At 41.4% G+C, this 20,966-nt stretch overlaps 1 protein-coding gene across 1 annotated transcript in view; it reads left to right on the forward strand.

Annotated features, from left to right (window-relative positions):
- Positions 1 to 1,184: 1,184 nt before the first annotated feature.
- Positions 1,185 to 20,966, forward strand: part of MYO16 (myosin XVI) — a 463,175-nt gene continuing 443,393 nt past the window's right edge. Inside the window, exons 1-2 of the mRNA XM_058548472.1 lie at positions 1,185 to 1,335; positions 6,553 to 6,816. Coding sequence (XP_058404455.1) covers positions 1,278 to 1,335; positions 6,553 to 6,816 — 322 coding nt within the window. The 5' untranslated portion in view covers positions 1,185 to 1,277. The remainder of the gene's footprint in view (positions 1,336 to 6,552; positions 6,817 to 20,966) is intronic.

The raw sequence follows: 20,966 nt of genomic DNA on the forward strand, positions 1-20,966 counted from the left end.
GTTCACCTTGGGTAATTTCTTCTAGTCTTTCGTCCAGCTCACAGATCCGTTCTCCTGTATCCTCTACTCTGCTTTTGAGTCCCTCTAATGAATTTTTCATTTCCAGTATTGTATTCTTCATTTCTGATTGGTTCTTTTTTATATCTTCCATTTCTTTGTTGACATTCTCACTGAGTTCATCTATTCTTCTCCTCAGATCAGTGAGCATCCTTAACAATCTTGGTTTGAACTCTCTGTCGGTTGCTCATTTCTGTTTCACTTCGTTCCTTTTCTGGGGTTTTGTCCTGTTCCCTTACTTGGAATGTATTCTTTTGCCTCCTCATTTTGCCTCTTTCCCTGTGCTTGTGTCTATGTATTAGGTAGGTCAGCTATGTCTCCTGCTCTTGGATAGGTGACCTTATGTAAGTGATGCCTTAGGAGGCTTCCAGTGTGCTTCCCTCCATTCTCAATGTTCCAGGGGTGACCCCTATGTGGGCTACGTGTGTCCTTCTGTTGTGGCCTGTTTGCTCTCCCTGTAGGCACCCAGGGAGGCCGAGTTATGCTCCTGGCCAGCTGTTGTAATGCTCATCTGCTTGTAGTTGTTGTGGGCCCTTCAGTCTCTTTATCAGGTGTGGGGAGCCCCAGCACAGTTGGCTGCAAGTTCTAATACCACATTTGTGTTGCAGTATTTCTTTTAAGTGAGTAGGCCCCCAGCGTAGCAGGTTGTTAGGCTCAGGGCCTTACATTTGCTGTAAGCCTCTAGCCTATTAGGTCTCTTGTCTGCTCTCTGAGGATTGCAGCTGGGTGGGGCTGGCCTCAGGCACAGGAGCACCCAATCGTTTCAGGCTTTGGAAGGTGGGGCAAACCTCCTATGTGGGTCTTTGAGAAGCACAAGTCTTCTGCAGCTGACAAGCCCTGCCGCCCACAGGTCCACACACACAGTCAACACAGTCCTGCCCAGTGTGAGCGCCCCCACCTCCCCAAGCGGACCCAGTCTCTCCACGGCGGGAGCCCCACACACTCTGCCACTGCCCTTGTGCACACCCTGCCCCGCTCAAGTCGGCTCAGTTGCCAGGCTGCAGAGAATCCAGTCACCAATGTATGCAGGCCCACAAGTTGCCTGAGGGCTTGTTGTTGGGTGGGGCCAGTCTCTAGGGTGGGCTGCCTGCCCTGGCTGAGCTGGATTAAATCGGTGCTCTAGCGGGTGGGGCAGACCCTGGGCTAACAGGCCTCAGGGAGAACTCCAATGGCTTCTGTGTCAGCACGCCCACACCGGGCCACAACAATGGCCGCCACCTATGTCCCAGTCCCTGGAGAGGTCTCACTCCTCACCGAGATGCACTCAGGGCCTATTAGGTGCGTCTCTTTTCACCACAAAACTGTGCACCTTTCTTTCTGGTGATTTTAGGATGCTTTCTGAAACGGGTGAGTTTGCGTGCGGGCCCTTTAAGAGCCCGTTTTAGTTTCTTTGTGAACTGGGTTTTCTGGGGGTGCTCCCCAATGTTTTAGTAGCAGGCAAAGTCAGATATTATGCCGCTGGTCTCGATTGTGCTGGGTCCACAAAATGCCCACAGCGGGGGCGCTCCCCAGCTCAGGGCCCCGTGCCTCCAAGGAGGCTGCAGACCTGTGCGCTGCTCCCGGCGGCCGTGAAGCTGGCGGCTTGTGAAGGCGACGTTTTTCCTCTCCAGAAGGGAGTCTCTGCCTCTTCCACCTCAGTTAGGATTGTCCGTTGTTGCAGGAGTTCCTCTTATCCAGTTTTCAGTTCTGTCTCAGAGGTAATTTTTCCACGAGTAGTTGTAAATTGGCTGTGTCCTCGGGAGGAGGTGAGTTCAGAGTCTGCTCACGCCGCCATCTTGACTCCACCTCTCTAAGATTCTAATATATACATTTAAAGCTATAAATTCATTTCTATGAACTCTTTTATTTCCATTCATGAAATTTTGATGTGAACTTTCTTTCATCAATGATTAGTTCTAAAAGCTCATTATTTCTATGATGTTTTCTTCCTTAAACTGTGCTTTATTTAGAATCAGCTTTTTAAGTTTCTAAACATGTTGGGATATGTGGCTCTAATTCTGTAGTTGATATCTAGTTCTCAATTGCGTTAAGAAAATGTCTGTAATTTCAGTTCTTCAGTATTTGTTGAAATTTGCTTTGCTTTTTGGCCTAACACATAGTAAATTTCATAAATCATCCATGAATTCTTGAAAAAAATGTTTGTTCACTGAAAATTGGGTACAAGTTTCTATAAATGTACTTTAGATCAAATTATGTATGTTCTTACTAATTTTTTTGCCTGTTTAATCTAGCAGTCATGGAGAGATATGCATAAAAATCTCCTACATTGAGTGTGCCAAGGCCCCATGAAGATTTTTATTCTAATTGAGATGAAGCCATTTCTGGCAGTTGTATTGCAGGATAATTTCAGGAGTTCATTTTCCTAGTTCCCTTTTCTCTTAACTTTATTTATCTTTCTAGTTTGCTAAAATATGGAGTCCTGAGGTCATGGCACAGTGTGTAGGGCCCTGCAAAACTCAAGCATGGGGCTAATAATTTTTTTACTAGATGTTGCATATTTATTTCTGAATAGAGATCTTTGCTTTTCCCTTTATGTATTTTGTTTGCTGGCTCTCGATTTTTGTCATATGGAGATGCACATTTGCTGAGCAGGGACTTCTGGCTATGGTAGATGTCTGTAAATTTCTATCTAGAGTTGTAGGATAGCCATATATATATGATGCCCCTCCCCCCAAGAAAAGAGTAAAATTGTAGATCAAGAAATCCAGTACAATGGTAAACTTGGCTACACTAGATCAGGCCAGATAATGTGAGGAAGAACAATTAGGTGACAAGTATGGTGTCACTGTGCCTGTCTGTAAGGGCAAAAGGAAAAAGCATTTATCAACTGTAGGTTGAGTGCTGGATCAGCTCCTAGTAATACATGTGATATTCCTGCCAGCAATCTAATAGACCATTAAACAATTTCATTCAACAACAACAAAATATGGACTATCTACTATTCCAGGTGCTGAGAATAAGCAGTGGATAAAACAGCGTCAGTTCTTGCCTTTATGGGGCTTACAGATAAACAAGGAAATATATGGTATAAGCATCTTAGTAAACAGCACTAGTATAGATTTGGGTGTAACATATGTTCTGTGGATCAGCTATGTCACGTCTGTGTGCTGCTGTTAATCTGTAAGACAGCACAATAAAAACAACAGCGCTATGGGGAACTTGGTTTTGAGGCAGTCTACTCAAAAAACCTTTAGAACTTTGTCACCAGCCACCAAGAATAACAGTAATTAATACCACAGGTGGTAATCTGGACAGGGGGGTGGTTAAGGCTGCAGGACAGAGACGAGTCTGAACTGGCCGGGTCGGTTCACTCCTCTAGGACAAGTCCCGGGCAGGCCCTTGTTTCCAGTTGTCTTGGAGTAGGGTTGACGGGGTTCTGCCTGCCCAGCTACTGAGCTGGGGGCTCTTCCCCATACAGATTGCAATTCTTTCCCACTATTGTGGCTCTTTGCCCAGAAAAAACCCCACATGAACTAACACAACTGCAATATGATATAGACCTCGTTCTCACAATAATGCATAAGTTCATTAGTGTTACAAAGAAACGTTACAGTGAAATAGCGTATTTTCATTGTTGTGGCAGAGATGGACTAGCTGAAACAAGTCCTCCCTTCTCCTTCGACACTTAAGTAGACATCATTTTTGAGCTTCCCAGGCCTGGCTCAGAAAAAAATGCCCACATGTGTTTTACTGTGTTTGATCCCTTCTGCCAGCTTGATGCCTAGGAGCACAGTGACTGTGGAAGCCACATGTCAAGGATGGCCAGAGCATCATGGAGCCTTGGTCCCTCCATCGCTGCTTGGAAGATCGCCTTCACCAATCAGCTCTTATCTTAACTTTTTGTCTGAGCAAGAAATGAACTTCTGTTGTGTGGAGCCACTGATATTTTGGATTTTATCTCTTACAAAGATTAACGTTCTCCTAACATGGGGTGCTGTTGCTGAGAAGTTATTTTTTTTTCACAGTGTTAAATGGTGATCAAGGAAACAATAAAATTTCTGTAGAATTTTGAATGACAAGACTACATCATTACTATCTACCAGTAGGGCGCTGGTAAATTTTTAACAATCAGCTCTGGCAGAGCCAATTTCAAGCTACCAATGTGATGTCACTAAACCCAGAGCCGGAAAGAGATGCTCTCCTGAGTCAATGCAGACAGATTCAGAACACCACTGCATCTACCCCGCCTGGGGGAATCAAGGTTTTACACGCATCAGAAACAACAAATACTTAGGAGAGGATATTCCAGCGAGACTTCCAAGATGTAACTGAAGCAGATAGCATCAAGAATTACCCACTTCTCATGAGAAAATAACTAAACATATGTAATAGTCTTTGCCCAGGATGTTTAACTGATTTAACCAAGTTGTAGTTTGAGTCACCATAGGAAGTAGGTAAGGAACCATATGCTTTAAATGACAAAAAGGAAGTCACAGTGCCCAAGACATTTTCAGAATATAAAATAAATCAAAGTTTAGACCATTTAAAATCAAAGTCTGGAGAATTATTTAACAAGAAAATATGTTAAAAATCAATATTTTATTCATGTATGGATTTTAAATTTAATTTGAAATCAGCTTAGCTTCTGATTTTCCAAATCATAAGGGAATTAATTTGTGAACAACCATCAGCACTCCTTTTTGACAGCCTGAGAGGGTTGCTCAATGAATTATGAGCTGTCACTGCAGACTCCTTAAAAGTTAATTGAAAATTTCACCATGCGATCTTTCTTAAGAGCTAAAAACTGGAGGACTGTTGTGTTTATTAGATTATCCTCCACCTTCAACCACATGCTAATCAGCACGTGACACTCTGCGATGTCACTGGTTTTACTTCTTTGGGTTTTTCAGTGGCTCCGATGATTCCCTCGGCACCCACCGACAAACCAGGACAGTCACAGAAGTCACAGTGTCACAAGCATCCAAGTCAATTAATCAAACCTGGTGTAGTGTTCTAAACAGATTTGAAAGCAGAAGATATTTCCTGTCCGTTATTAATAAGCTCTCAGATAATCTGTTTGTGGTAGGGATCACGGCTTTTATCAAACAAACATAATTCAGAGCAATTTGTCATGATTTTAGAATCACTGTTGTCTCTATGTGTTTAGGTCATTGGAAAGGGAACATTTTATGTGTAGTTATTTGATACTTCTAACGTCGCTCTTACAAATACTTACGAAGACTGTTATGAAAGCATGTGATTCTAAAACATTGTTAAATGCTAACGAACTAAAACAAAATTCCCCAACACTACTGCTCTCCCTTCGTCTCTTATATATATTACATATCTGGCTGTAGAGAATCACTGTCTTTTGTTTTTTTCTCGAGCCTTCGTGGAACATTTATGGAACATTTCTTTATTTGCAAACCAGGGACGGTCATGCCTGGTGGTCATGGAATAAAGATTTTCAAAGTATCAAGTGCAACAGAAATGGAAGTAGCATTGTCACAACTTGCTGCCCTTTGACAGGAATAGGGCACCTTTCAAAAGATGAAGTATCTCCTTACTGCATGATCTTTCCAGATGTGGCATTTGATCGACCACATTTTTGTGCATGTATGGTTACTTTACTTGCTTGAGACTTACATCATAAATATCTTAAGAGAAGCACATATATACACTCATCTGAACCTGTTTTTGCGAGCCAGATTCTAGAATTTTCAGCGCTCTAACAATTTTCTGCCAATAGCAAAATTTTAACCTAGTAGTAAATATACTTGTTTGCACAATTTCATTGCGGATGTTTTGGGTGGTGTTTATAGGAAATAGCATCTTGAAAGATGGTGTATATTTTCAACGTCAGGACAGAGAACTCAATTGGGTGATCACCATATTGAGACCAAGACCACAATAGTAACACAGTATCCATGATACTGAGTTGCCAAGAGAAAAGTCTCTGTTCCATCTTTCAATCTTTCTACTTAACCATCATGAGGTCTCTTAGAAATGAAAGTGACTGATCACAAGGAAAAGTGTTTAGCAGTAAATTGGTGGAAAATGATCACTGTGTCATATGAACAATTGATAGCATACATATGTTCTTTTACATTAGATTAGCAGAGTCATCATAGTATGCAAAACCAATTTTCTTAGGGTGTTCTCAAAGGCATGGAATGGCTTTCTGCAAAAATTTAACACACAAAGTTTAATTAGCATTATTCACTTAAATGAAGGAGCTTAACACAGTGATAAAACATTTAGGCCTTTGGTGCAGGTTTAAAGAAGAAAGAAAGGATGTATTGTTAGTAACTATCTTGAGCAAAACCACACATCTGTATCTAACTCTATTCTTTGTTTTATTATCACGCAATCTTGAGTAAGACATCAACTCCCTCCAATCTGTAAAGGGGGCTTTGCCTTTGTGTGTCAAGCACAAGGAGGATTGAATGAGAGTCTACTTGTGTGATGGGTGATGGAAAATCAGCTATGCTCTGTAGTGCTACGATCACGGTTGGAGTAATAGGTCTGGTGACTTTCCCATTGCTTTTCTTTCAGGTTGCTTTCAGCTATGTAATGTTTTTCGATCCCATGAAATGGAAATTGACCAGTGCTTGCTGGAGTCCCTTCCCCTTGGCCAACGGCAGAGGCTGGTGCAGCGCATGCGCTGTGAACAGATCAAAGCCTATTATGAACGAGAGAAGGCTTTTCAGAAGCAGGAAGGGTTCCTGAAGAAGCTGAAACGTGGGAAGAATCAGAAAGTTCATTTTAACCTTGCTGACATGATACAGGATGCAATTATCCACCACGATGACAAAGAAGGTACACGACAACAACAACAAAAATGTGTCTGATGTGGTTTTCATGTTTTTTGCTTGTTTTTTTGGTGGGGAAATGGGGGATGGAACTTCTTTTAAATAATAGAGGCTTTAAGTGTCTGAAGTATTCAAGAAAAAAATGCTCTTTCCAATGAACACTGTTAAAGGTCTCATTTCCCAGGAAATATGAAAAAAATGCAAAATTTTGATTAAATTGTTGTATATTTCTTAAAAGAATTTCCTTCCTGAAAAGCAAGTGATTCCCTTTCGAATTGTTTATTTAAGTTGTTAATGAAACTGTTTTTTCCAATGAAATTGTTAATTTTGATGATGAGATTGTGTTGCAAAATTCGGTAATTATTATCTCATATACGGATAGACATGGTAGTAAAGTCAGTTCCCCCAAAACTCTCAGCATATTAGAGTCAATTGGTTTATTGCTTAAACCAAATGTAGTTGGCTGGCTTTTACTATCTCATTTTACTAAGAATACTCAATCCAAATTCAATAGTCTTTACAAGACTATTGTTTCTCACCATTCTTGTATTCTTGTGTATTAATTTTTCTGTTTCTGTTTTTAGAATCTACCTTCCAAAGTTCCAATGTGAGAAAAACTTTCCAGCTGTAGGTATAAATGTAGAAAGCTTCAAAGAAGCAAATATAAATTAATTTACCTTAATTGCATCTAAAACCAATGGTTGAATTAGTCTAAAACAGGCATGCAAAGAGTAAAGACTCACATTCCATTAACCAGATTACAAAATCAGAATCTCTGAAAACCAAATTTTTGGTAACTCATTTAATGGTAAAACTATCCCTTAAGTATTTATATTTTTTAACCTGTTCTATCTGGGAAAATAATAAATTTAGTAACATATGTGGTCCCAAAACTTTCAAATAGGGATTGTGGATCTGTATCTAATAAAACTGTCAGCACATTATACACAATAATAGCTATAATAATAAGATTAAAGTAGTTCTTTTCATGGTTTTGTGTGGGCTTGCTAGTCAAACTAGAATACTCTGAGAAGTTCTGAGGTTGTTATTTCTTAAAATGCAATGACAGTGGCAGAGAATCTCTGGGCTGGAAAGTATATAAGAGATTATCTAGTCCAATCCTCTTATTTTACTCATGAATGCACTGAGATGCAGCCAATGTACCACATTCTCTGGAAAGCTGTCCCAAGCACTCTCGTCTCCCGTTTTATTATTCTCTTATCACTTGTAGCTCTTCATTTAATGGCCATCCCCTCTGTAAAGCTATAAGCTCATCGAGAGGCAGGGACACTGTCAGTCAGGTTCACTGCATCCTCCTGCCCATCCCAGGATCTCCCAGTGGTGTTGAGGGAAAGAGTGAAATGATTCATCCAAGTTCACCCAGCAGTCGTTGTCGGAGCAAACCCAAGTTAGAATGCAGGCCTTTAGATTTAAGCCTTATATTGATTTACAAGTAATGAAACAAAAAAAATTTATTGGCAAAGTTATAAAGTCTCTTGTGTAACATATCTGCAAGACAAGTAATGCCTAAGTTAGGGTTACAAAGAAATTAAGAATAGTAAAATAATAAACCCAGAGACCAAGAGGAAACTGTATTTCCAAAAGGAAATATATATTATACTACAATGTTTCCCAAAATATTATAATGTTTTGGGAAAACATCGAAGTCATACAAACTGAGTTAATACTTCTTAAGCAGTTGCTCTAGGCATGGAACTCTGCTGTCACTTGGGTGACCAAAGAGCAGAAAGAGATATGAACCCTGTCCTCAAAAAACCTACACTCTAAGAAGAGAGAGGGGAAAAAAGTCATGATAAAATAGAAAACAATTGATGAGTAAAAATGAAGTCTGGTGGAACTGGAGTAGTTGGGCAAAGTTTCCTGGGGAAGGTGATTTTTGAGAGACTCTGATCTTGACGGTTGCTTAAAGCTTAGACATTTGAAAGAGGGAAAGAAGAAAACCTTGCATTCGGGCAGCAGCGTGGGTGAGCAGCGGCGCAGAAGTGGGAGAGCCCAAACGTGGAGATCTGTCTGCGAGGAGCGTAAAGCGAGGAGAGGAGCTGCCAAGGTGGTTTTAAGTAGAGAAGATTCTTGAGGATAATTCAAGGTCTAGTCTTGAAGCAGAATGCAGCAGGAGCCACGGTATATTCCTAAGAAGGAAATGTATGTGCTACAAATGCTTTTTAGCAAAGCTTAACCAGGTATATATATCTGTAGGATGGATTGAAGGGTGAGGATAGAACTGGAATCAAAGAAACCAATAAAAAACGCAGTGGTGAAATTTCAATGTTAGTAGAGTGAGCTGGGTTAGTAGCAGTCGGAATAGGAACAAGAGAACAAATCCAAGAGGCGTATTTCATGAGAAAAGTGCATTAATTCATCAAATATTTATTGAGTCTTTATTATGGGCCAGACAGCTGTGAATGAAACAGACGAAATCTCTACTACTGTTATGACCAACTTGTAGCGTCGGTGACCACAAACAATAAGATAAAGTTAAATATCTGGTGTAGTAGATAAATCACAGTTAAGAAAGGCCTCTTCAGGGAGGCGGGGAGTTGACCATATGGATGTCTAGGGAGGAGCATTGCAGGTGAGTACAAAGCCCGGAGGGGAGCATCCCATCCTGTTGGAGAAACTAGCAGGGTGGCAGCAGATGAATAAATATAGAAAGGGTGGAAGACGAGGAGCCAGACCATGTGGGGCTTGGAAGGGTCATGGGAAGGACTCTGGCTGTGGTGCTTAGTGAGTGTTGAAGCCATTGAAGGGTTTTGAGCTGGTATCTCTTATGCATTAACAGGATCAGCCTGGCTGCTGCGATATGAACTGGCTGAAGGACTCTGAGGGCAGAAGCAGGGTAACTGGTTAGGAGACTCTAGCGGTAAGTTTGACAAGAGATGGCAGTGGTTGGACCAAAGTGGAATAAGAGTGTGGTGAGAAATAGTCAATTTTTGGATATATTTTTAGGGTAGAGCTGGCAGGAAATGCTGATGAACTGGGAATGGGGAGTGTATTAATTTTCTATTGCTGCCAAACAAATTACTACAGATGTCGTAGTTGAAAACAGCATAAATGTATTATCTTAGATGGGTCAGAAGTCCAGAATGGTTCCCACTGGGCTGAAATCAAGGTACCATCAGGGCTGCATTCCTTTTTGGAGGTTCTAGGGAGAATCTGTTTTCTTGATTTTCCAGCTTCTAGAAGCCGTCTGCATTCCTTGACCTATAGCCCCCTTCTCCATTTGTAGAATCAGCAATGGTAGATTGAGTCTCCCTCTCATGCTTCGAATTTTTCCTTTTTCCTTTTCTGTTTTTGCATCTCTCTGACAAAATCTTTTGCCTTCCTCTTTCACTTTCAGTCATGTGATTACATTAGGCTCACCTGGATAATCCAGGATCATCTCTCTGTTTTAAGGTCAGCTCATTAGCCACCTTAATTCCCTTTCCCCAGATAATATAACATTTTCACGTGTATAACAGCAGAGGGCAAAATCATGGAACCAAAATCCTACCTGCCACAGAGAGTGAGAGATTCAGAGATAACGGCAAGTTTGTTTCAGCCTGAACAACTAGAAGAATGAAATGCCATTATCTGAGTTAGGGAGGTCAGGATAAGAGAGGGGGTGTCAGGCTGGCCGGAGATATAAATTTGAGACACATGAGCCTGTAGATGGTAGCGAAAACCCAAAGACTATATGATATCACTTAGGGAAGGAGTTTAGACAAAAATATAAGAAGTCCGAAGACTGAGTCCCAGTAAACTCCAATATAAATAATTCAGTGAAATGAGGTAGAACCACCAGGAGCAACAAAGAAGAAGGGAGAAAAATGAGGCAAGGGTGCTTTCCTGGGAGCTCAGTGATGAGAGATTTCAAGGAGGAAAGAGTATCAATTATGCCAAAGGCTGCTGCTTGGTCAATTGGGGTGAAGACTGAGCACTGACCATTGTTTTTAGAAATGTGAAGGTTAGTAGTTTTGGTGGATTGTTAAGAGCAAAAATCTGAATGGATTTAGTTCCAAACAGAGTGGTAAAATAGAAATGGACGCAGAGAAGATAGAGAGCTCTTTAAAGCAGTTTTATGTAAAGAGGAGAGAGATGGTAAGGTAGCTGCAGTGGGAAGAGAAATCAAGAGGTCTTTTTAATGATGGGAGAAATAACAGCATGTGTGTATGCTGAAAAGATGATTCACTTGAGAGGGAAAAACTGGTGGCACCTGAGTAAGGGAAGAAACTTGCTGGACAAGGTCCTTGGGCATGCAGACGCTGATGAGAGCTGGCGCCCGAGTGGAGAGCTGGGTTTAGCTAAGACCACCTCAACCCTGGCTGCAGGGTAACGTCATCAGGAGAGATTTTATTTTTAATTCCAGCATCTAGCCCCTACCCATAGAGATTCTGATTCAATCAGTCTGGAGTGGAGCCAGTTTTCAAAGATGCCTTGGATGTTTGGTGCACAGAGCGGGCTGAGAACCTCCAGTCTAGGGCAGTGGGAGAAAAGACGTAGCTAAATGGAGATGTGGTGATGAATCTTATGGCGGTACTTTTACTGCGTCATACACGTATTGATGAATGAGCTATCGCTGTCAGCTAAGATTGAGGACAGGAGGAGAAATAAGAATGGGAGAATGAATGGACCAGAGAAATCTAGTGTGAAAAAAAGACTTATGGGTAAAATTAGTTATAAAAAATAAATACTAAAAAAATGGATCTGGGGCCGACCCAGTGGCTTAGCGGTTAAGTGCGCACGCTCCGCTACTGGGGGCCGGGGTTCGGACCCCGGTTGCACACCGACGCACCACTTCTCCAGCCATGCTGAGGCCGCGTCCCACATACAGCAACTAGAAGGATGTGCAGCTATGACATACAGCTATCTACTGGGGCTTTGGGGGAAAAAAAGGAGGAGGATTGGCAATAGATGTTAGCTCAGAGCTGGTCTTCCTCAGCAAAAAGAGGAGGATTAGCACGGATATTAGCTCAGGGCTGATCTTCCTCACACACAAAAAAATAAAAAAGTAAAAAAAAAAGGATCACATGTGACTCAAAAGTTTTCAGAAATGGGTTGGCATGGCCTCTCCACTCCTTTGTCCTTATTCTTAACTATTTGATTTCCTAGCCTAAAATTTTTGTATAGTATTTAGAGTACAGTTTGTCCTCAGTTTGCCTTCACAGAAATGATTCCCCATGTATACACGGATACCATTTTGATGGAATATAATATAATCTGATAAATAGGCACTCATATTTCTTGCCTATAATTAAAATCTTTCATTAACCACCAGTGCCTGGCAAGGACTCATTAACATATTTTATTTGTTTATTTATTTTGCTGAGGAAGATTAGTCCTGAGCTAACATCTATGCTCATCTTCCTCTGTTTTGTTTGTGGGACACTGCCACAGCATGGCTTGATAAGTGGTGTATGTCCATGCCTGGGATCCAAACCCATGAACCTGGGCTACCAGAGCGGAGCACACCAAGCTTAACCACCATGCCACCAGACCAGCCCCAACATATATTTTTAAGTGGAGTAAATGAATGTGGGTTGTGTATAGCAGGTTGTTTATATGTGAATGTTGATATAAAGACACTAAAATCTAAGGAAGCAGTCAGATTTGAGTTTTCAATTCAAAAGTAGTAAGGAGTTATTTTTTGCTTTGTTTGAATAATCCAGGATTAACTTTGAGTTGGATTTTATTGAAAACATTGTTTTTGTGTGTTTGTTTGTTTGTTTTTTGAATTGCAATGGAGAGCAAGAACTGGATAGTGAAGTTCCACATTTTGCTTGGTGTAATGACCAATATAAGGTATTCAAAGTGAGAGGGGCAACGGAAAGCAGAAAAAAAAATCACACACACACACACACAGTGTTTTGCACTTTTGCTGTGTGCAATAAACTGTAATAAATCCTTTCTAGACACTATCTTGTTTATTCTTTGATAGAAATAACAAAAAAATTTGAAGATTGTTAGAGAAGAATGTCCTCAGAAAGACAACTTGTATAACTGTATTACTCCTCAAAAATAGTTTCTATTGCTAGTGGAAGCAAAGATGATATTCAATAACTAAGGTCAGTATTAGCATCAAATGATGAAGAAATAGTTGAACGACCCTTAGAATTCAAAGAGTTTGAATTTCTAATCAATTATTACAGTTTAAGTACATTATTGCAATGTAAAATTAAAATATTTGTCCACAGAGGGTGTCTTAGCTCAGGCTGCCATAACAAAATACTATAGACTGAGTAGCTTAAACAACAGACATTTATTTCTCACAGTTCTGCAGGCTGGGAAGTCCAAGATCAAGGTGCAGGCAGATTTGGTTCTTGGTGAGGACTCTCTTCTTGGCTTGTAGATGGCCACCTTCTCACTGTGTCCTCACGTGGCGGAGAGAGGAAGCTCTGGTCTCTCTTCCTCTGCTTATAAGGATACTAATCCCATCATGGAGGCTCCACCCACATGGTTTCATCTAAACCTAATTCCCTCCTAAAGGCCCTCAGCTCTTAATATCATCACATTGAGGGTTAGGGCTTCAACATATTAATTTTAGGGGGGACACAAACATTCAGTCCATAGCAGATGGTATATTTATTCTTTACTTGGAGCTGATCCAAGTATGAAATAGTGGTTATATCTATTACTTCTTTTGAGTCTCTCATCTACCTTGGAAACTCCCACATGAGTACCAATGTACCTCACTGTATCAGAGGAAAACTATTAATTTCTTGCAAATTTAAGAAGTTGAATTGCATTGCAAAGGCAAGCAATCTCTTTAGAGGCATTATAACCTCTTTAGCATATGTTTTACTTCTAGAAATGTATCCAGGAAACAGTTTTCGTTTAGTCATGGTAGGTAGTCATATTTTCATTTACATTTAAGCTATTCAAATAGTCACATGTACACATTGATATAACTTAGACATAGAAAATATCACCATAAGAGCAAACCTTTTCTATTTAAGTTATTTTTTAACTCTTTCCAGATTGTGTATTTGTGTAAATAATTTATCTCTTATTTCCAAGTACATTTTTTGGCTTACTGAGTATAAAGAATCAAATAAACTTTTTCAAAGGACAACATGTTATTAACACTAAGTCTTGTAGCATGTCATTTAAAAGCAATTCAGGATTTTTGGTGAACTTCATAAATGTTGCATTTTTGTTAGTGTAAATATAGTATCTTGGACGCTTTATTGTTCTCTTCTAGGAGTTGGTGATATTTTAGTGTGTAATTGTCATTCTAATATACTGCATCAGTCTAAAATGTGTTCAACAATTCTTTTCCATCTAAAAAGAAAAATTTGTTCTAAATTTTCTTTTTGGGCTTTTAATTCAACTCTCTTGAGTTATACAATGCAAAAGAAAAGGAGAGAGGGAGAGACAGAAAGAGAAAGACAGTGGAAGAGTTAAAGAGAGAGAGAGAGAGGAAGTGTCTACTTGCAGAGAAAAGTTAAATGGGAATGCATTTCCTCTGTTAGAATTGCTATTCCCAAATATCAGTCAGTTTTTGCTAATTAGTCCACAATATGTTACAATATGTTCCTACTGAAAGTAATATAAATGGCAAGAGTGACTTCATTATGCTTTTCTTATCTAGCATTTTGCAGGCAGACTCAGCACGGGCTATGCTTTGTGTGACTTAAGTCACTTAATTCTCTTGATGACCATAGGCAGTAGGCAGGGTTTTCTCCTCATTATAAAGGTGAGGATATTGAGCCTTAGAAGAGTTAATTACTCTCTCACGTCTACCTGCATTTGGAAACCATATTGTGTTCACAGCACTGTACTGTCTTTCAAGTTGATTTCTTTTTTTTTTAACTACTTTATTGAGGTATGATTGGCATGCACACAGCTGTGTGTATTTAATACATACAACTTGATGAGTTTGGAGATAAGTATGTATTTGTGAAACCATCACTAGAATCAAGACCATAAACTTACCCGTCACCTCCAAAAGTCTCTTCTCACTCTCTTAATTTTTTTTATTAAATTTTTTTTCTTTTCTGGCAAGAACATGTAACATTTCACCTGTCAAGCTGATGCCTGATGGTAAATGAGCTACACTGTCAACTCCACACGTTGACTGGCCTCTACTGCCATTTGGATTTCTTTCTTCCTCTTGTCCAGTTGAGCTCTCTGCTCCCTGTCAAGGGAATGGTCAAAGGCAAGGACAGATATTCTTGATGCTCTGGCATTTTTCATCCATTTTCCCTGATCAGCAACCCCCTTCTTTTTTGTTACAATTTCAGAGGATTTTTTTATTAATTTATTTGCCAAATATTTGCTGAGGTCTTGGTTTTATTTTAGCGACACAAAGTACTTTAAATGTAGTTACAGACCCATAAAGTCAAACTTCACTTATATCTCCATTTTAACCTAAAATTCGAAGTAGTCTCTTAGGAAAAAAGGAAAATATCAGTTACAACAATGTGAGACTCTGTTTCCTTCTTCTGCCTTTGAGACCCCTGCTCCCCAGTTTCCTCGGAGGGCTAAGGTCTAAGGTCCATGGTCTAAGGCTCTGACCCTAACTCTCTTCTCTTTCTACCCATCCTCCCTGGAAGGCCTCACCTTTTCCCATTGCATCTACCTTCACCCAGGCTAATGATTCCCAAATCGTGTCCAGACCTTTCTCCTGAGTTCTGGACCCCATCTTTCTGATGGCTTACATTTCTAACTTATCACATTCAAAACTGAATATCAGAACCGGCCTGGTGGTGCAAGCCGTTAAGTGTGCGTTCTGCTGCGGCGGCTCAGGGTTTGCCAGTTCAGATCCTGCGTGCTCATCAATGCACCGCTTGGCAAGCCATACTGTGGCAGCGTCTCATGTAAAGTGGAGGAAGATGGGCACGGATGTTAGCCCAGGGCCAAGCTTTATCAGATTCACCCCTGTCTTGTTGACTTCTCAATAATATGAGAACAGACACCTTGGGAAGCCAACTGTGAATGATTCCATTCCTCTAACTTGGCAGAGGAGGGAAAGGATGTGGGAAGATGTAGCTCAGTTGAGATGTTTTCTGAGACACAGGAACACACTTCTAGAAGACACGCTTCTAGATCTTAGAGAAAAGGATGAGCTTTTCAGCTCCAGGCACACGTCTGCATCAGAGATCTGGAAGGCTAAATGTGTATAGCTCGTATACATGCTGAATCCAGCAACCCTAGGCGGTTTTGAATTTCACAGAGCTGTGTTCACTGGACTGTGATGCTTTCAATTAATAGGTAACAGCTGCTAGGTAATAAAAGGCGCCCATTTCAAAAGCAGTTATAGAATCATAAAGAGTTGGAATTAAGTGCGTTTAAATCCTGAGGCATTCTGTATGAATTTAATGAGTGGTTTAATATTTCACCAATACCAAATTCATATTCCCAAGAAGTATTAATTATTTTAACTGCCTGCTAGGTAGTCACAGCTTTACCAGGTACTGTGAGAGTAATTGAAAAGAAGTCGAGAAAAAAATATGCTTCGTAAGCATTTATAATCTCAATGGAAAGATACGCTGTCCTTTATAAAACAAAGTAGAAATTGATCCATTTAAAAGGGATTGCAGGGGCCGCCCAGTGGCGCAGCTGTTAAGTGTGCGCGCTTGGCTGCGGCGGCCTGGGGTTCGCAGGTTCTGATCCCTGGCGCACATCGACGCACCACTTGTTAACCCATGCATGGGCAGCGTCCCATATAAAGTAGAGGAAGATGGGGGCGCATGTTAGCCCAGGGCCAGTCTTCCTCAAGAAAAAAGGGGAAGATTGGCATAGGATGTTAGCTCAGGGCTAGTCCTCACTAAATAAATAAATAAATAAATAAATAAATAAATAAATAAATAAATAAAAGGAATTGCCGTGGGCATTCATTAGGGTGAGGTGGGGATGAGATGAATCTGAACTGCTCTGTGGAAGAGTCTTAGAGTTTGGTAGGTTGAGACAAAGGGACTTTTTGACTGTGAACATCAGCGTGGGTGCAGGAAGAGAGGCAGAGAAAAGCAGCTGTCTGCTAGGAGAGCATCACCACAGAATCATGGCTGGGAGTTCACATCAAGGGTTCTAACTTTGCAGTTTGGGTGACGGGTTCCGGCCCTACCCTCATACTTAGGAGCTGTGCATCCCTAACCAGGTCACTCTCTGTGCCGCACCTCCCTATCCTGCAAATAAGGTTAAGAGGCAGAGGTGAACCTCTCTCATAAATGGCTCTGAGGATTAATTAGATAATCTATGCCAGGAACTTAAAATGACATCTGTCGTGTATTACTACATGCATAATAAATGCTAGTTACTATTATGATTTGAAAGGGAATTAAGAGATAGTATTGGAGCAGTAAAGAGTGGCTAACAAATGACCTCGACTGGCATGTAATTCAAAGATAATCACAGTGGGTTTTAATATATAGGAATAAAAGCATAGTTTTAGGAATGTTTTGGGCAATTATATTATAAATTACAATGAAGTAGAAGGTAAAAAGATTGAAGATAGACACAAGCTCAGGGCATTAACATAAATATGACATGAAGAGAAACAAATTGGGTAATACCTTTGGAAACAAATTGAAAGGGAAAAATTCACATTATTAACCTGGCTGAGCAACTTTTCATTCATCCTTTTCTGCTAGGACAATGTGCATGTTTTATATATATTTATATATAATATATGTGTGTATATATAGCACACACATATATATGTTATATATATAGTTTTATATATATATATTGCATAATATGTGCCAATCATCTCCCTAAATACTTTATGCATTGTCTCATTTAATCCCCAAAATAATCCTATGAAGTACTCTACTGGGTTAAGTAGTGTCCCCCCAAAATTCCTGTCTACTCAGAACCTGTGACTATGACCTTATTTGGACATAGAGTCTTTGCAGGTATAGTCAAGTCATGATGATGTCACACTTGATTAGGGTGGGTCTTCACCCAATTACTGGTGCCCTTATAAAAGAGAGGCAGATTTGGACCAGAAACACACAGAGGGAAGACAGCCACGTGAGCCTGAAGACAGAGGCTGGAGTGATGCAGCTGCAAGCCAAGCACTCCAGGGGTTGCCAGCAGCCCCGAAAGGCTAGGAGAGAGGCATGGAATGGCTTCCTCCTCAAAGTCTGCAGAGGGAGCATGGCCCTGCCGACACCTTGATTTCAGACTTCTGGCCTCCAGTACTGTGAAAGAATAAATTTCTGCTGTTTTAAGGCCCCCGGTTTGTGGGACTTTGTTCCAGCTGATACAAGAACATACAAATACTGCCCTGATTTTGCACATTAGGATACTAGGGTTTAAGCAAGTTAGATAAATTACTGTAGATCAGGGGGCTAATAAGGGACAGAGCTGGGATTCACACTCGCACGTGTCTGAACTTAGAGTGCAAGTTGTTAACCGCTGCATTCTGTTCCCTCAGATTTCATGCCATACTCACTCTAGCTAGGGTGACTCTGCATTAGTCGTGTGTTCCTGTGTGTAAATGAGGAGGAGAATTTGAACTCCTCTTCCACCTGGAACGTTGTGTGACCCTGAAATGTCAGAGCCAAATGCTCCATCCGCACTGTAACTGGCATAGAAAGGAGGCCGTTCAGACAGCGGCATGAGGACATGGGTGGGACTAGCAGAGAGCAAGCTGTGAGCAGTGGAAAAGTTCAGACACCGAACATCCTGTCCCTCCTGACTCCCCTAATCTTGTTGGTAGGACTTTTGACACTCGAATTTCCGCCTGGTACACAGGTTGCCATTTAGCAACTGTTTCTGAGGACATTTGCACATCTGATCCCTCCATCACCATATTCCAGGATGCAAATGGCCCTCCAGCCCAAAGCTGTGGTGGGTGGTGGTGCAGGAGGGACCCTGAGCCAGGACTCCACCTCTACGCGGCTCACTTCTGCCTCAAGAGAAGTCCTGTCTGCTTTCAGAGTTTTGCAAGTCTACTGAGTGTGAAGAGCATAAGGCTCCACTCCCTCCTCCTGGCCCCTCTTTGCCTCCAGGCCCCCCCAAACCACAGCTCCCTTCCCTACCACCCCTCCCAGCACTTCCCTCCCTTGACCTCCTCTGCAGCCCTGTGGTCATAATATCCAGGCCTCCTGAGAAAAGATGTATTCTTTGAACGGTGGTTTTAATGAATGCAGAGGATTGAATTATGTTGTTAGAAAACACTGGGAAAGGATCTAGTCCAAAATCTTGAGTTTGGAACCTCCCTTCCAGAACTTTTCTTAAAGTATTTTCAAGGAGAATCAATTTCTTCTTTACTTATGCTGAAGCCACTTTCTCTCCCTGGTGACTGGGGAGAAATGGTCATTTTCTTCATTAATTCTGTGGTTGCAGCTCGCTCCCTGCCTCAGGCCAACTACTTTCCATTGATCCCAGGTGGTACCTGGGGGAGACAGTGGATTGATGGAAATGCATCTGGACTCTGGACAATTCGTGGTCTGCAATCCCAAAGATGGGAAACACACTTTCTTACTGCTGTGTCTGCAGTGCATTTGCTCGATCTTTTCCCTCTGCCTAGAACATTCTCCCACCTTTTTCTTCCAAGGGAGCCTTTTCTCTCCCCAGTGGAACCTTCTCTGATATTCTCAGGAAAGACTAATGCCCTCCTCCACTGTGTTGCCAGTGCTAATTCCTTGAGTTTATAATCACTTGTTTACATGTTGGTATCTTCCACTAGGGCCAGCTGGTGGTCTAGTGGTTAAGATTCTCACTATCATGTCTGTGGCCTGGGTTCATGTCCCGGTCAGGGAACCACGCTATCCATCTGTGGGTTGTCATACTGTGGTGTCTGCATATGGCTGTGATGCTAAAAGCTATGCCACCGGAGTTTCAAATACCATCAGGGTCACCCATGGTGTGATGGGTTTCAGTGGAGCTTCCAGAATAAGACAGACTAGAAAGAAGGACGTGGCCACCCACTTCCTAAAAAACTGGCCACAAAAACCCTATGAATAACAGCAGACCACTGTTTGCCACAGCTCCGGAAGGTGAGAGGATGCTGCAGAAAGACTGGGCAGGGTCCGCTCTGCTTACACAGGGTCACTAAGACTAAGAGTCGGAAATGACTTGGTGGCACTAACAACAACAAATCTTCCCCTGCAGTGTGTGCTACGCAAGAAAAGGATCATTATTTGTTCATCCTTCATTTATTTATTTAGCAAACATTTACAGAACCTCTGCTGTCTTCCACGCAGTATGCTTAGTGCTGAAGTATACCGAAAGGGGAGAAGATATTCTGGGCAAAAAGGAAAGCTGAACCAAAGGCACAATAAGAAAGTATGTTTTCTTTTCCTGCCTTAATGAACTTCATAATATTTCTATCTCTATTCTTAGCACAGAGACTGTGTATGAGTCAAGGTTCTCGAGAGAGGAAGAACCAGAAGAGCACACACACATGTATGTGTACATATATGTGTGGGGCGTGTGGAGAGAGAGATTTATTTTAAATAATTGGCTCACAAGACTGTGGGGCTGGCAAGTCTGAAATCTGTGGGGCATGCCGGTGGGCTGGAGATTCAGGTAAGAGTTCATGTTGCAGCCTTGAGTCCAGAATCTGCAGGCAGGAAACTCGGGCAGGGCTTCTATGTTGCAGTCTTGAAGCAGAATTCCTTCTTCTGGAAACCTCAGCCTTTGCTGTTAAGGTGTCAGCTGATTGGATGAGGCCCACTCACATTGTGCAGTGTTATCTGCTTTACTCAAAGTCAATTGATTGAAAAGTTAATACTTTTAAAAAATACCTTCACAGCAACATATAGGCTGGCGTTTGAGCAAACAGCTGGGCACCATAGCCTCATCACTTTAACACAGAAAATTAGCCATCACAGACTTTCCCAGGGTGCTAGTGAGAGTTAGATTTATGGAGGGTTTACAGTGGTCCAGGCACTGTTCTACGTGCTTTAAATGGACTAACTTCTTTAAGCCTCATTGTAGCTTTCTGTTCCCAGAACAAGTCTAAAATCAGGCTTAGATTCATTAAGCAACTTGCCCACAGTCTACACAGCTAGTTATGGTAGGCTGGGATTAAAACCCAGGTAGTCTAGCCCCAGAGCATCTTGACAAATAAAAACAAATCTGGACTGAAGTAAGGAGACTTTATTCAAAGAGACTATTGCAATAGGGAGAGCGCTCCGACCTCAGGTGCCAGCAGCAGAGTCAGGTGGACAAAGGCTCTTCTTTTCTAGGCTGGGGAAGCAGGACTGG

This window comes from Diceros bicornis, chromosome 9, assembly GCF_020826845.1.
Source record: "Diceros bicornis minor isolate mBicDic1 chromosome 9, mDicBic1.mat.cur, whole genome shotgun sequence".
Classification (NCBI taxonomy): domain Eukaryota; kingdom Metazoa; phylum Chordata; class Mammalia; order Perissodactyla; family Rhinocerotidae; genus Diceros; species Diceros bicornis.